General features: G+C 41.7%; 1 protein-coding gene across 1 annotated transcript; it reads left to right on the top strand.

The window, feature by feature from the left end:
* Positions 1-6940: 6940 nt before the first annotated feature.
* On the top strand, positions 6941-13743 carry LOC308464794 (vomeronasal type-2 receptor 26-like; the record flags this gene model as incomplete). The annotated part of the gene is made up of 4 exons (XM_080984384.1): positions 6941-7231; positions 8486-9367; positions 11659-11785; positions 12842-13743. 4 exons carry the CDS (start codon positions 6941-6943, stop codon positions 13741-13743), a joined length of 2202 nt encoding a protein of 733 aa, XP_080840510.1.
* Between the last annotated feature and the right edge of the window lie 1270 nt (positions 13744-15013).

A 15013-nucleotide genomic window follows, 5' to 3' on the forward strand; every position in this document is an offset into this window, starting at 1 on the left:
TTCAGTCAAAACCCATAATGCTTTTCATGCATGACCCCATAAAATAAGCGCAAGGGTGGCCTAAGGTATTCTTCTTTAAAAAACGAAAAACTGCTATATCTTCCTTTTGGCTAAACAGCACAACAACAACACATAAAATGAGCAAGAATGTTCTGAGTTCCTATTTTTCTCACTTCACTTTTTAGTATCAATGGTTGGTTGAATTCACACTACTAGAGCCTACTACACCCTCTACCCACCTGTCCATACACCTGGAGCTTTAATAAGCTTTAACAAGCCAACAGTTCACAGTGGGCTTTCCATTCCCTGGACTCAAGGTTAACAAGACTAGGAGCAGATGTTGACAATACAAAAAAGTTCAACTAGACAGTTGGATGCAATGTAGGAAGAAAAGTGGCCCTTACTGACAGTTGAGGGGGTCACGAGAAACTGGGTATGGAGCAGGGGGTTCTGAACAGCAGCAGAACCCACTGCAAATTTCCCTTGCTGTTATAACAGCTTGATAAGCCACACTTCTCCCAGGAACATGCATATTTAAGAGATGTCCTGGTTTCCAGCATCATTTTCAACAAACTATAATGTGGGGAGAAGCTTCCTTCTGTTACCTTTGTCTAAAGCACTGGTGTGCAGTCCATAGACTAGTGCATGGTGAAGGGAAGTTTTCTTTCTGCAGTTCTCTTACTGCACATAACTGTGGCATTGTGGGAAATCTTGCTATGAAGTCTTGCTATGAGAACTATTGCTTCTTTTCTCTTGCATGCTGGGAAGTCTCGCTCATAATCTTTTCTCTGTTTCTGCACAAGAGTCTGAGAATGTTCTGAACAGTTCCCATTGAGTTCATGAAACAGTGTATCCTGACCTGTTCTTAATGCATTGCTGACCACATCTACGGAACGTGATTGTTGTATTCTTTCATGTTATGTTCTTTCAATATCAATCTTTAGTTATAATTTAATTAGGAGGTTTTATGCCTGTCTAGTTCCAGCTCCGTTTCTCAGCCTTTGATCTATCAGTGATAAATGGTCATATGTAATTCCCGCCTTGTACCTATGTTAACCAATCAGCAACAAGTTGCTTTGTGTTTGTATCAACCAATCAGCCACAAGCACACCTGTGGCAATGTTTGTAATATTCAATAAAAGAGAGTTCCCGGGGCTCGCCCCGGAGAGACGCCTCTCATATGACACCTACCACTCGTCTGTCGTGATTTCAACCCAACATCTGGTGACCCCCAACGTGCCAGATCCCTTACGCAGCCAGCCCTCATACTTCACTCGACTGGAAAAGTCTCAGCGCGCTACTTCGTGAGTATGGGAGGGGAATTGACTAAATTCCAGAAAGAGCATGCTAAAGAATTGCTTTATTTAGTTAGACAGCGAGCGGTGGGTGTTAATATTTCCTTAAAAGAAATTGAACAATTGCTATGTGAGATTAATTGCCAATGTCCCTCATATCCAGAGAAAGGTTCTTTGGAGGTAGAGACTTGGCAAAAGATCGGAAAGACCCTTTTTACTGAACCAAGGGCTCCGATTCATTGTCTGCTCACTTGGCAGAAATGTGCAGACGCCGTTGCTAAATTAGGGGTGTCTCCCTCGGCTCCTGCACTTCTGGCCATTGCAGACAATCCCCCACCTTACCCAAAGCTTTTGCCTCCTTCCCCTTTGCAGCCCAGCCAATCCCTCCCTGCGTCTCAACCTCCTCAGCCTGCATCCTCCCCCCCATCCCTCCACCTCAGCCTGCATCCTCCCCCCCATCCCTCCTCCGCCTGCCACAGCCCCTGTTTGCTCTATAGGAGCTGTGCGCGCTGCGCTTTCTTTGGCCAGGCAGAAAGGGCTCCTGTCCTTAGAGGAGGAGTCTGAGTGGCCAGGTGAAATGCCGTCTGCTTTCCCTATCACCTATTCAAACCCTGGAACTGCTCAACAGCAGGTTTTTTATGAGTCGCTTCCTTATTCTGTAATGAGAGAATTAAGGAAAGCCATTGCTGATTCTGGTCTAAAATCCTCTTATGTGACAGGAATGCTAGAAGGCATAGCAACTGGTTACATAATGCTACCTCAAGACTGGAAAGACCTGATGCTCATGCTTTTATCCCCAGCTCAGTATGTGGTGTTTGAAAGTGAATTTAAACATAGCGCTTCAGCCCTGTCTGATCCGCAGCATACTGCCAATCAACTTTATGGCGCTGGTCAGTATGCTGATATAACTGCCCAGGCAACGCTGACACCTGTACATTTTAGTTGCACCGCGACCTGTGTACAACGCGCCTTTCGGAAAGTCCCTGTTTCTGGGCAACCGCTGAGCTCCTTTGTTAATATTAAGCAACAGCATTCGGAGCCATACCATCAGTTTATAGATAGATTGAAAGAATCAGTCACTAGGCAGATTGATAACACTACAGCTCAAAATGAATTGATGAAAAAATTGGCCTTTGAAAACGCAAACACTGATTGCAAGAAAGCTTTGCAGTCAATCATACATCGCCCTAAATATGACCTGGCCGATATGATTCAAGCCTGTGCGGATGTCGGTAGCCAGAGCCATGCGATGTCTTTGCTTGCCGGCGCAATCCAAGCTACCAATAGACCTACAGGTGATTGCTTTAATTGTAAGCGCCCAGGCCATTTTGCCAAGCAATGCAGAGCCCCTGGCGGGGGGGCCAACAAGGATGGTGCTGCCTCTAAGGCTAAACCTTCTAAAAAATGCCCGAAATGTGGAAAAGGCTATCATTGGGCTAATCAATGCAGGAGTCCGGGAAACTCCATTGCGGCCCCACTCTCGGGCCAGGGCAATTAGAGAGTTTTCCACCTTTAGTTTCCGCTGCTGCAAACTTTTCCAAAAATACACCCTCTGAATTTGCCATTGATTTGATCAATCAAGAGACCAAAGACTCTGTTTTACCTGGTGAAATTGTGCTTATGCCCACTCAATTGGCAGGCCCCCTGCCTCCTAAAGTCGCAGGTTTCATTTTACCCAAATTTTCTGCGGCAAAAGAAGGAATCCAGGTTATTCCAGGAGTTCTGGATCCTGACTATGTAGGCACAATAATGGTTCAACTCTGGAGCCATATGCCCATGCAATTAAAAAAGGGTGAGTCTTGGGCGCATTTGGTGGTGCTCCCTTCTCATCCTACTGCTTCTATTATGGATACTAATTTGCACGAGCTCTCTTCTTTCCCTCCACAGCTGTTAGCTGTAGTCCAGAGGATTGGTGAAAAGAAACTTCTTCGTAAGTATAAAATCAATGGGATTGTGCTCGCCCCGGAGAGACGCCTCTCATATGACACCTACCACTCGTCTGTCGTGATTTCAACCCAACAGCATGGGAAGGCAAACTAAGGCCCAGGGGCCGGATCCAGCCCAATCACCTTCTCAATCCAGCCTGCGGACAGTCCTGGAATCAGCATGTTTTTACATGAGGAGAATGTGTCCTTTTATTTAAAATACATCTCTGGGTTATTTGTGGGGCATAGGAATTCGTTCATATTTTTCTTCTTCAAAATATAGTCCAGCCCCCCACAAGGTCTGAGGGACAGTGGACCAGCCCCCTGCTGAAAAAGTTTGCTGACCCCTGGGTCACTGGTGGAACTAGCTTAGTCTCCTAAATCAGGCATGTCCAACGTGTCAATCACAATCGACCGGTCGATCATAGGATTGATTTTGGTCAATCAAGAGAGAGAGAAGACCAGTGCGGTCCAACTTGTTCCTGAGAGAGAGAAAGGACTGGTTTATGGAGAGGGAGAGAGAGTTTATTAGATTATAACAGGCTTCCTCAACCTCAGCCCTCCAGATGTTTTTGGCCTACAACTCCCATGATCCCTAGCTAACAGGACCAGTGGTCAGGGATGATGGGAATTGTAGTCTCAAAATATCTAGAGGGCCGAGGTTGAGGAAGCCTGGTTTATAAACTAATATAAAAATATAGTTCGACTTTTCTCACTTGTTTAGTTACTTGTCCATCTAGTAAGTATTTGGATCTGCCATGATGATATCCAAACATAACTACTGTACCTGTGAAATTAAGATTTATTATTTGTTTGTTTGTTTCTTTGTTTCATAAACTTAAATCAGGCTTCCTCAAACTCAGGCCTCCAGATGTTTTTGGCCTACAACTCCCATGATCCCTAGCTAACAGGACCGGTGGCTGAATTGACTCCCAGTTCATTGTTCCTCGATGGGCCTATATTGCACACTTGATTTGTGATTTTTCATTGGTACAAATTGGGTTGCCAATCTCAAAACATGAAAGGACTCAGTGAAGGAGGTCACCCCAGAAAAGTAAAGAAATAGAAATATTTATCCTGTCTTTCATATAAAGCCATCAGTGCCCTCTGAGTAGTTGCAAATATGCACCTAACCAGCGATATCTCCCTCAGGTTTTGGCCCTCAACTTCTTTACTTTTATTATAAAACTGACCTGCAAAGTCTTCCTAATAAAATCCTAGAAGCCTCCGTTGCTTATATGTTAATCTGAAACAATGATTTGATTTGAATTGTGCAGTGGGAACTTAGGAGCAAGAATAGAGTGAGGAATCATTTAGGTTACACATCACAGAGATAGCTGTAATTCACTTTAAAGTTAGTGGAAAAGAGGAGGCAAATTGTACCATTGCCAATTCTAGTACAAACAATAAATTGTGGCAGACTAATTCCATCATCGAAGTCACTATAGGTCATCCTCAACTCACTGCTCAGTTGCTATCCCACTAGGGCTGATTGACATTTCCACAACTATTTTTGCATCAGCCGGCTTGCTGCGGATGATGCCACCCACCGCACAAATATTTTGCTATACTGATTATCTCCTCTGTAATTATCCAAATTACTATGTTTGATTCAGCTGGCCAAAGCTCTGTGGCTTTCCAGAAGACAACAGGCAACCCCCCTCGAAAAAACAACTCATATTGATATGATTTTATAACCACACTGTGCCATTGCCAGATACAGTTATGGACTTGAGACAGGCAGAAATTTAATGCAGATAGTTCCACCTTTGAGTTGTGTAGGTCAGGTTCCCAACTGGCATTCAAGACATGCTTTGTTCACCTGCTAAATATTAAATATAAGCTGGACATAGGTCAAACAATATATCTTTTCAGAGCAGGCAGCCATCTAAGTCATCTTGTTCAAACTAGGATTGCAAGGTTAACCATGCTGTAGAGCGTGTGGAGGAAATTACATTTGGCACTCACTCCATCAGGAAGATGAGCATTGTGATGTTACTGTTGCTGTTGCTACCTCGTATGACCTGCAAAGTATTAGATTATCAATGCAAAGGAAATAATCCTGCGCACATTTCACAGGAATGGTATCAACCAAGCAAAATAATCATTGGCGGAATAATGTCTCATCTCATCTTCCTTTTATCTGAACTTTCATTCCAGATGCACCCTTCAGAGGAAGAGATTAATGCCCATCTGTAAGAAATTATTTTTCCCATGCACCCTTGAAGAGAGGTTGGCTTTTATTTTGGCTTTTATTTACGGTACATTTTTATGTCTAGGAATGTTTAATAAGGTAGATTTCTGACTCATCTCTTACTCTAAAGATCCAAGGCAGGTTGCAAGAATTTTTTTTAAAAATATATTAAATAGATTAAAATAAATTACAGTCACAAAAATCTCTATTTCAGTTGTCAAAGGCCAGGGTAAATAGGTGCGTCTTAGAATTTTGATTCAAATAAAATAGAAAGGTATTAATAAATGCATTTGCTGACATTTTTTTCATACAAAATTTATATACTGTTTGATTTTAATAAAATACAGAAAACAAACATTAAAATTGTATTTAAAATCACTTAAAACAGATATTTAAAAACATTCAAAACTAAGTAAAGTAAACAATAAGATAAAACAGTTTTTAAGAAATGTATCTTTTGGATTAGGATTTCCAAAACCACCAACCAACCAAAAATGTTCTAAGAACGCAATAGAACAAATAAAGTGAAGGTGCCCTTTATCAGATTTGAAGCAAGAACTGTCAATGAACAAACCCTACCTTCTCACTTTCTCCCAAACTTCACAGGAGTTTTTCAGGGGGGAGGGAGTAGGTGTTGGAGATTGCAAGACTGTGTGCTTATACATTTCATGTATTTTGCTACTGTCTCCAAATTAAGTTCCTTTCAAATTAATGAAGTACACAATAGAGGGCATTAATAACAGGATCTTTGAGTCATTAAATTCTTCTCCGGTTGTGTCTATAAGCTAAATCATATATGGGATGGGTATGATACCTATTAATTTATTTGCTTCCAGATTTGTTTCATTTGTTTTAAAATTACGTCTTCCTCAGGAAGATCAGTTGAAATAAAGTAAAAACAGAGGTAAAACAGAAAAACAGAAGTAAAAACGTTTCAGCAGACTTGTGTTTCTTGTGCATATTTTTAAAAAGTTGCCCATGCATTTTCCAACTACTTGCACAGAACTTTTCAGAATGAAATTTCATCATGAAGTTTGAGGTTTTCTACAGTTGTAAGAATGGACTTGTATATCATTAATCCCCCCCCCCTTTGGCATTTTTCTGCTGAAACAGCTCAGATGAAGAGTGTTGGTTTCCTTTCTTCTTCAAACCTTTCAATAACAAAAATCTATGATGAAAATGAAAATACTCTCTGGGTTGAGAATGTTGAATTGTAGGAGGGCGTTGCCTCAACCATTTCTGGTATGTGTCAGACACACACACACACACCAACAAAAATGGTTCCATTTGGGCAATCTGGCTCCTGAACCAAAGCAATTTGCCAGCTCTCATGAACAGGTACACACCCCACCCCTCTTTGTATCAATGGCAAGAGAATGTATCATTTGTGAAACTATATTTGATGGATCTCACCTTCATGTTATAGTATCTGCAGCTCAGCACCGGCGAGTTAAAGTTGAACACTACATGGATAACATGTTGATTTCTCCCTTTAATGATGAGCATGTATATCTCTATTTTGCAGGATGGTCCCAAAATTTTATCAGCACATCCTGGCCTTGGCATTCGCCATAAAAGAGATCAACGAGTTTCCCAATGTCTTGCACAACACCACTATTGGGTTGCACATTGATGATAGCTACTACAATGCAAGGATGACCTACCGTACCACTCTGGAACTACTCTTCAAATCACCCCATTTTCTCCCAAATTACAAATGTGGCAGCAGAACACAACTAATGGGAGTCATTGGTGGACTTAGGTCTGATACCTCCTCACAGATGGCAGATGTCTTGGGACGTTACAAGATTCCACAGGTGTGGAGTTCATGGGGAAGTATTTTCAAAATGATGAATATTTTATTTTTAGATTTATATTCCATTTTTTGCACAGTCTGTGCAATGGTTTATAATAAAACTAGTAAATAAAGGGGCAGATGGGGATTGTCAACCTGGGAAGGTAGCCCATATTCAAAACAAACAAACGAAAACATCTTGCTCTGCTTTCCTTTGGACCACAACAGCATGGCCAAGAGGAGGGTCTTGTCATCTAGGCAGCCCAGGACCTCCATAAGAGCCAGTGTGGTTAAGAGCGGTAGTCTCGTAATCTGGGGAACCGGGTTCGCGTCTCCACTCCTCCACATGCAGCTGCTGGGTGACCTTGGGCTAGTCATACTTCTTTGAAGTGTCTCAGCCCCACTCACCTCACAGAGTGTTTATTGTGGGGGAGGAAGGGAAAGGAGAATGTTAGCCGCTTTGAGACTCCTTCGGGTAGTAATAAAGCGGGGTATCAAATCCAAACTCTAAACTCTAAATATACACTGCCCAGGCTTGCACCCTGGGAAGGTCACTTTGGTGTTGCTAACACAGTGGTTTGGCTTCAACCCCTTGTCTCTCAAGGAAGATGGATGCCAACAAGTAAACCAGAATCTATCAGAAGCACAATCCGTAAACAACTCTAATCACTAATAACAAAACTCTCCTATAAATGCCCTCAGAAAATGTGTGTTGTGAGTAAGAGGATGGATTGAGGTCAATAAATACATGAAATCATGGAAGATGGGGAAGGTGGTAGGGTAGTTAAACTGATCATGGAGCTGGAGGACAGTCTTATTAGATTAGCCTGCCTGCCTCACCTTGGAGTAATATGGCAAGAAGTCTGATTCTGAATGCCCAGGTGGTATCCTACCCACTCTCCCAAGAACTCTCTAGCTCTCTTGGCTGCTTGACTAATGATTAGCTTGCCACTCTCTTTCATGCTTTCATAATTTCCTGAGTAGATTATTGCAATAAAATCTGTTTGGGACTGCTATTGAACAAATATATAGAACTCACAGGCTGGACACCAGTCAGATGTTTGTTAGAGGTGCACACTACATAGAACGGAACATTGTGTCCATCTTTGTTTCTGGGTGCAATTCCAACTACTGACTCTGGCCTTGGAAATAATAAAAAACATGCATCTAGAATTTATTGCAAGGATAAAACCAGGAAATGATAAGTGTTGGACAGCAGTGATTCCTCAAAGAGTCTTCAGATAAATACCTGTCCATTACTTTTTTTTTATTTTAGTTTTCTTATGGCTCATTTCATCCAGCAGTGAATGATCACATTGGGTTCCCCTCCTTTTACCGCATGGTTCCCAATGAATCTCTTCAGTACCAAGGAATTGTCCAGTTACTTCTGCATTTCAAATGGAAATGGATTGGTCTGATGAGTTTTGATGATGATGGGGGACAGCATTTCCTGCAGACTATAGAAGCCATGCTTTCCGAGAATGGCATCTGCTCAGCCTTCACAAACAAAGTTCCAGCTAATATCCGTATATTGGAAATGGGGGATATGAACAAATACATATTGGAAAGTATTCCTATTTTTAGGGACAGCAAAGCCAATGCAATTGTTATATATGGGAAAACGTCAAACCTCAGGTGGTTGGCTGCCATTATTTTTGGGATCAAAGAGTCTCTTGCTGGTAATCTTTACTACAATGCAAAGGCACCTTTTGGGAAAGTTTGGATTACGACAGCCCAGATTGATTTAGCACTCTTTCTATTCCAAAGAAACTGGGATATCCAGGTGTTCCACGGAGCCATCTCCTTCACAATTCCTTCAAAAGACATTCCAGGTTTCCAAACATTTGTTCAGAGTGTGAGTCCTACCCAACCGAAAGGGGATGGCTTCATCAAAGATTTCTGGGAGCAAGCGTTTGACTGCTTTGTTTTAAATTCTGATGGCTCTACAGATATTGATGGAGCATGTAGTGGTGGTGAGAAGCTGGAGAACCTTCCTGCACAATTTTTTCAGTTGAAGATGACAGGCCATAGCTATAGTATCTATAATGCTGTTTATGCTGTAGTCCATGCCTTGTGTGTCAAATATTCAGCTAGCTCCAACCACAGAAAAATTAAAAGTAGAGGCAAGCTGCATTCTTGGCAAGTGGAGCCCTGGCAGGTAAATGCCTCCACACTCACAAACATCTATGACTTGGGCTAGAGCATTATAGTGGCACATAGAATAGTATGCATGGATTTAGTTTTTAGCTCTCTTCAAAAAAATAGGTCCAAGCAGCTAGTCAGACTCATCACATCAATTTCCTTTCTGTAGTTTCCATATATTGTTTAGACCAGTGGTGTCCAAACCTTTTTCAAAGAGGGGCAGATTTGATGAAGTGAAGGGCCGTGGGGGCCAACCAAAGGGCCAACCAAAGTTGTTGACCTTTTGGGGGGAGTTGGAGTTGTTGAGCTTCTTTTAGGATTGAAGTTGTTAAAGTTTTTTTAACAATGGTTTGCGTATATCTTGCTGAGAATATTCTGTTTCTTATGGGGCTCTCTGTTCTATTTCTCTCCTCGTGTAGCTCCATTCATTGCTTAGGAACAACCCACTCAACAACACTGTTGGAGATGAAATTATGTTCAATGAACATGGGGAATTTGTAGCTGGATTTGATGTTACAAACATAGTCACTTTCCCAAACAATTCCTATGTCAGAATCAAAGTGGGAAGGCTGGATCCTCAGGCTGCTCTGGACAAAGCACTCACCATCAACGAGGACGAACTTGAGTGGCACAGAGACTTGTCTCAGGTGCAGAGCCTTGGCAGAGCATCTCGTATGAGATCATTGACATCCATCCATGGGCTGGCATCCGTTTAAAATAAATGGATACAAATTTTGTTTCATACAATCAATAACATTCATTGGCTTGGCATAATATTAGCACATACTTCCAATTAATAAATAACAATGTATCTTGAGTAAGGGTGGTAATTTGTTGGTTTGTTTTTGAACTCAGAGTAATTTTGTATTCTGTCCATCACCTTGTTGGTTTGTTTGTTTTTTTAAATAGAAAAAGGCAGCCTACAATTATACACAAGCGCACAAACAAATATATAATGAGTGATATCATTACTAGAGAAATGCCACCCTAAGGAAGAAATTCATTGTGAAAACTCTTTAATTATTTATTAAAATGCAAGTGGTACCTGAGATTACAGACTACACTAACCCAGAAATAGTACCTCAGGTTAAGAACTTTGCTTCAGGATGAGAACATAAATTGTGTGGCGGCAGCAGTGGGAGGCCCCATTCACTAAAGTGGTACCTCAGGTTAAGAACAGTTTCAGGTTAAGAACGGACTTCCAGAACGAATTAAGTTCTTAACCTGAGGTACCACTGTATACCTCAATTTCACTGAAAAGAACTGAAGTTTATATATACAGAATTATATATACAGAATAAAAACCATCATGCCATCACCATCATCACTTCAGAAACCATTACAGAAAGCGTCCGAATAAAAGTTTTCAGTATGCATTTAAAGGGCAATATAGAAGCTGCATTCTGAATCTCCATTGGAAGAGTGTTCTACAAGGCTGGGCCAATGGCACTCAATTTCTTGTCAGTGTCAACTGAATCAATGTGGGGGACAACCAGTGACACTGTCAGGAATGAGCCAGCTCCTAGTGGAACGTTAGAGCCTGCGGCAGAACAGAGAGGCTCAGATTTGACTCCTTCGAGCATTGGAGCACAGCCAAAGCTCTCAGGAAATTCAAACAGGAGCGAATAGAGACATGGGTAGCCTGTCAGAAAAGGAAGAGGCTGGAGCTAATCCAATAAGTGTGGAGAATTGGTGAAGGGGTGGGCTGTTAGACAGGAAGCAAAACAAGTGACGTTAGGTTCATGAGTTCAATATCTTCTGTCATCATAGGAAGGATTCTTCAGAAGGGTCATCTTGAGTAACGATGCCGGAGGCTTTGTTAGAGCCATCCGGAGCTATCTGTTTGTTTTTGCAATAAATCCTCCTTTTTAATTACCTATGCTTACTGTGTTATCAAGCTGAGAACTGGGACTTCTGAAAGACTCTGAGCTGGGATATATTTGTTCAGGAAGTCCCTAGACCTGGACTTGAACCTGGCTTCGTAGCAAACAGGAAGCCACTGCAGAAGATTGGTGCTGGTGGCTAAGAGATTGTAGATATTTTAGCCCATCTTGTCGTGCTATTTCTAATTTCTCCCCCCCCCCCCTTTTTTGTTACTTTCTAGTTATTGAAAAAAATATAGTACAGGGTTTGCCATGGACAGAGATTTCTTTATCATGTTTTCCTCTTAACCCAATAGTAAGCATTGCCCACACTCTCTGCACTGTTTCTGTAGTCAAATATGTTAATGTTTAAAATTAACCAACCCTTCTTTATAAAATAAAAACAATTAATTCCATGGAAAATTATTCCTTTGCCAATGTATAGGTGCCTCCATTCTCCTTATGTAATGATAAATGCTATCCTGGGTACAGCAGAAAAAAGAAGGAGGGGATGAAATTTTGTTGCTACGACTGTTATCCATGCCCAGAGGAAATGATCTCAACACAGGAAGGTAGGAGACATGTTTAAATATTTCTAATGAAAAGTATAGACAGTTCTTGGAGGCGGATGCATGAGATTTAGCCTGTACATTATTTTCAATAGTGTTTTTATGGATGGGAAGGAGATGGAAAAGTTGCTTCAGCAAAAAAAACACCCAACAGCATATTGTATGACCCTTTAATAATGTTTGAAACAACTGATCTTTTGTTGAAATCTTGGAACTCTACCAAAAAGAGGGGGGAAGGGGAGAAAATCATAAATCTGCACAATAGAAAGCTGGATCACTATGGCTGAATTAACCCAAAGGAGCCAGGCAAGGGGTCTAGTGAGCTTTTGACGCTGCCTAAAGCAATGACAATAGGGACACAGGTAGCACTGTGGGTTAAACCACAGAGCCTAGGTCTTGCTAATCAGAAGGTCGGCAGTTCGAATCCCCACGACGGGGTGAGCTCCCGATGCTTGGTCCCTGCTCCTGCCAACCTAGCAGTTCGAAAGCACACCAGTGCAAGTAGATAAATAGGTACCGCTCCGGCAGGAAGGTAAACGGCATTTCCGTGCGCTGCTCTGGTTCACCAGAAGCGGCTTAGTCATGCTGGCCACATGACCCGGAAGCTATACGCCACCTCCGTCGGCCAATAAAGCGAGATGAGCGCCACAACCCCAGAGTCGGTCACAACTGGACCTAATGGCCAGGGGTCCCTTTACCTTTTAAAGCACTGACAAAGATGGGGAATAGTAATAGTTATATGTCTATATATATACTGTATGTTATATACTGTAAAAGGAAAGGGAAGGCTCGGGAAATCTCAATTGAAATCAACCCCTTTCCCCTATCTCCAAATAGTCTGCCACACCACAAGTCTTTCTTTACTCAATAAGGTTAAAGAACCCTGGCAAATCGCATGTTCCTTATGCAGAATGAATGAGAATTAATCCCTGGAAACAATTACCAAGACTGCAAATACTGATTTAGGTGGACTCATAGAAACTTGGTTCTGATTACTGATGTTATCTTTAAAATATACATATATATATATATACACACACACATATCCTTTTCTTTCAGATTTAGATTACTGTACCAGATGCCCCGAAGATCACTTCCCTAATAATCGTAGAGATCACTGCATCCCCAAGATTCAAAGTTTTCTTTCTTTTGAAGATACTTTGGGCATTACTTTGACTTCTCTGGCTCTTCTCTTTGCCCTGATCACAGCTCTGGTGCTGGCAGTCTTCATCAAGCAGCGGGACACTCCCATCGTCAAAGCCAACAATCGGAGCCTCACCTACCTTCTCCTTGCCTCTCTCCTCCTCTGCTTCCTCTGCGCTTTGCTATTCATCGGACAACCCAAGAAAATCACCTGCCTCCTCAGACAAACAGCTTTTGGCATCATCTTTTCGATTGCTGTCTCTTCCGTTTTGGCTAAGACTATTACAGTGGTTGTGGCTTTCATGGCCTCCAAGCCAGGAAACATTTTCCGGAAATGGGTGGGGAAAAGATTGGCACATTCTGTCGTATTGTGTTGCTCCCTCGTTCAAGTCACCATTTGTGCTCTTTGGCTGGGTTTTTCTCCCCCATTCCCAGATTTGGACAGTCACTCAGTGTATGGAGAAATCATAACTGAATGTAATGAAGGGTCAGTCACCATGTTCTACTGTGTCCTGGGTTATATGGGCTTTCTAGCCACTGTCAGCTTCACGGTAGCTTTCCTTGCTAGGAAGCTGCCAGACAGTTTCAATGAAGCCAAGTTCATCACTTTCAGCATGTTGGTCTTCTGCAGTGTGTGGCTGTCCTTTGTTCCAACTTACCTGAGCACCAAGGGGAAATACATGGTGGCCGTGGAGGTCTTCTCCATCCTGTCATCTGGCTCAGGTTTACTGAGCTGCATCTTTACTCCTAAGTGCTACATTATTGTTTTTAGGCCTGATCTGAACAAAAAGGAGCAGCTAATAAGGAGAAAACATTAACGTTTCAAATATTCAAATCATTTTCTTCATTTTAATTTGTTTTCTGTGAAAGTCAGCTTTCCTGTGCAATGTCTGATTTTGGACAGTCCTTTTGAAACATTTGAAACATTCTTCTCACATACCCAAAACAAACAGCCTGTGAAATTTATGTAGAATGAAACCTTCATATGCATTTTTGAGTAATGCCTTCCTCAGTATTGAATTTTGTTCCTGTTTGCTTGGTGAATTGTAGAATTTGGAAGTAAAATGTAGAACAGACTAATCCATAGTGTCCTTATTTCCCCATTCTTATTTTTTGTGTATATGTGAGTCTTTAACTACAAAATTGCACTTGTGGTTTAGAGCCACAACAGCCATTTCGTGTCATGCCAGCCCTCTATTGGAAGCCATTTTGTATCATGTGAAGCATACAATGGTTGTTATTTTGTAATTTGTTCTTATATACATTCTCAAAATCATAGTTCCTTGGCTCATAGCTTATAGCTACATTCCATGTACTTTTATAAGTACAAAATCTACGAATAAAAGCCTAGAGGACTCCAGTGATCATATATCACTCGAAAATACATATTAATTTGATGTGAGGAATTATCTTGTGATAACCAGTGGAAATTGAGGACAAGGAAGAGGGCAGGATGTGTGGGAAATGACAGACCACCAAGGGTGCTTTGCTATTTGCCATAATGTCATTGGAGAGCAGGAGTTCAACTGTAACTTTGGCAAATCTAATAGAAATATCCCTGTATCCAGACCTTTTCCATCCTTGTGGTCACTATGGGTCACTTTCAAGTCACCACTCAGCTGAAGACCAACTAGAGAGCTGAAGAAGTTTGATTTGACATTTCACAAACATGTTTGAATCAACAGGTAGTGATGCCACCCTGTAATTACCCAAATTACTGTACTTTATTCAGCTGGCCAACTCTGCAGGGACTTTTCAGTGGGGTGGTGGTGCAGAAAATAAGCACGCCTGGAAGGATTTTATATTACCCCACTGTAAAATTGCCAGCTACAGGTAGGGGGATTGGAGAGAGGCAAGGCTTGAGATCTAACAGGTCAAGAGTCAGATTATTGTCTTGCAATTGATGTGAAGGGACATTCACCCTCTCGATGATAAATGCAAGGTAGATACGAGATACAGGTCCCTAAAAGTGTATTTTCGAAAGAGACCGGCAGCAGAGCTAATTTGTTCAATCCAAGCTAGCAATAATAACTATACCCTAGAGCATCAGAAAGAAATCTCAGTTCAGAGCTTCCTATGGCCATCAGG

This window comes from Podarcis pityusensis, assembly GCF_964106645.2.
Source record: "Podarcis pityusensis genome assembly, chromosome: 16".
NCBI classification, from domain to species: domain Eukaryota; kingdom Metazoa; phylum Chordata; class Lepidosauria; order Squamata; family Lacertidae; genus Podarcis; species Podarcis pityusensis.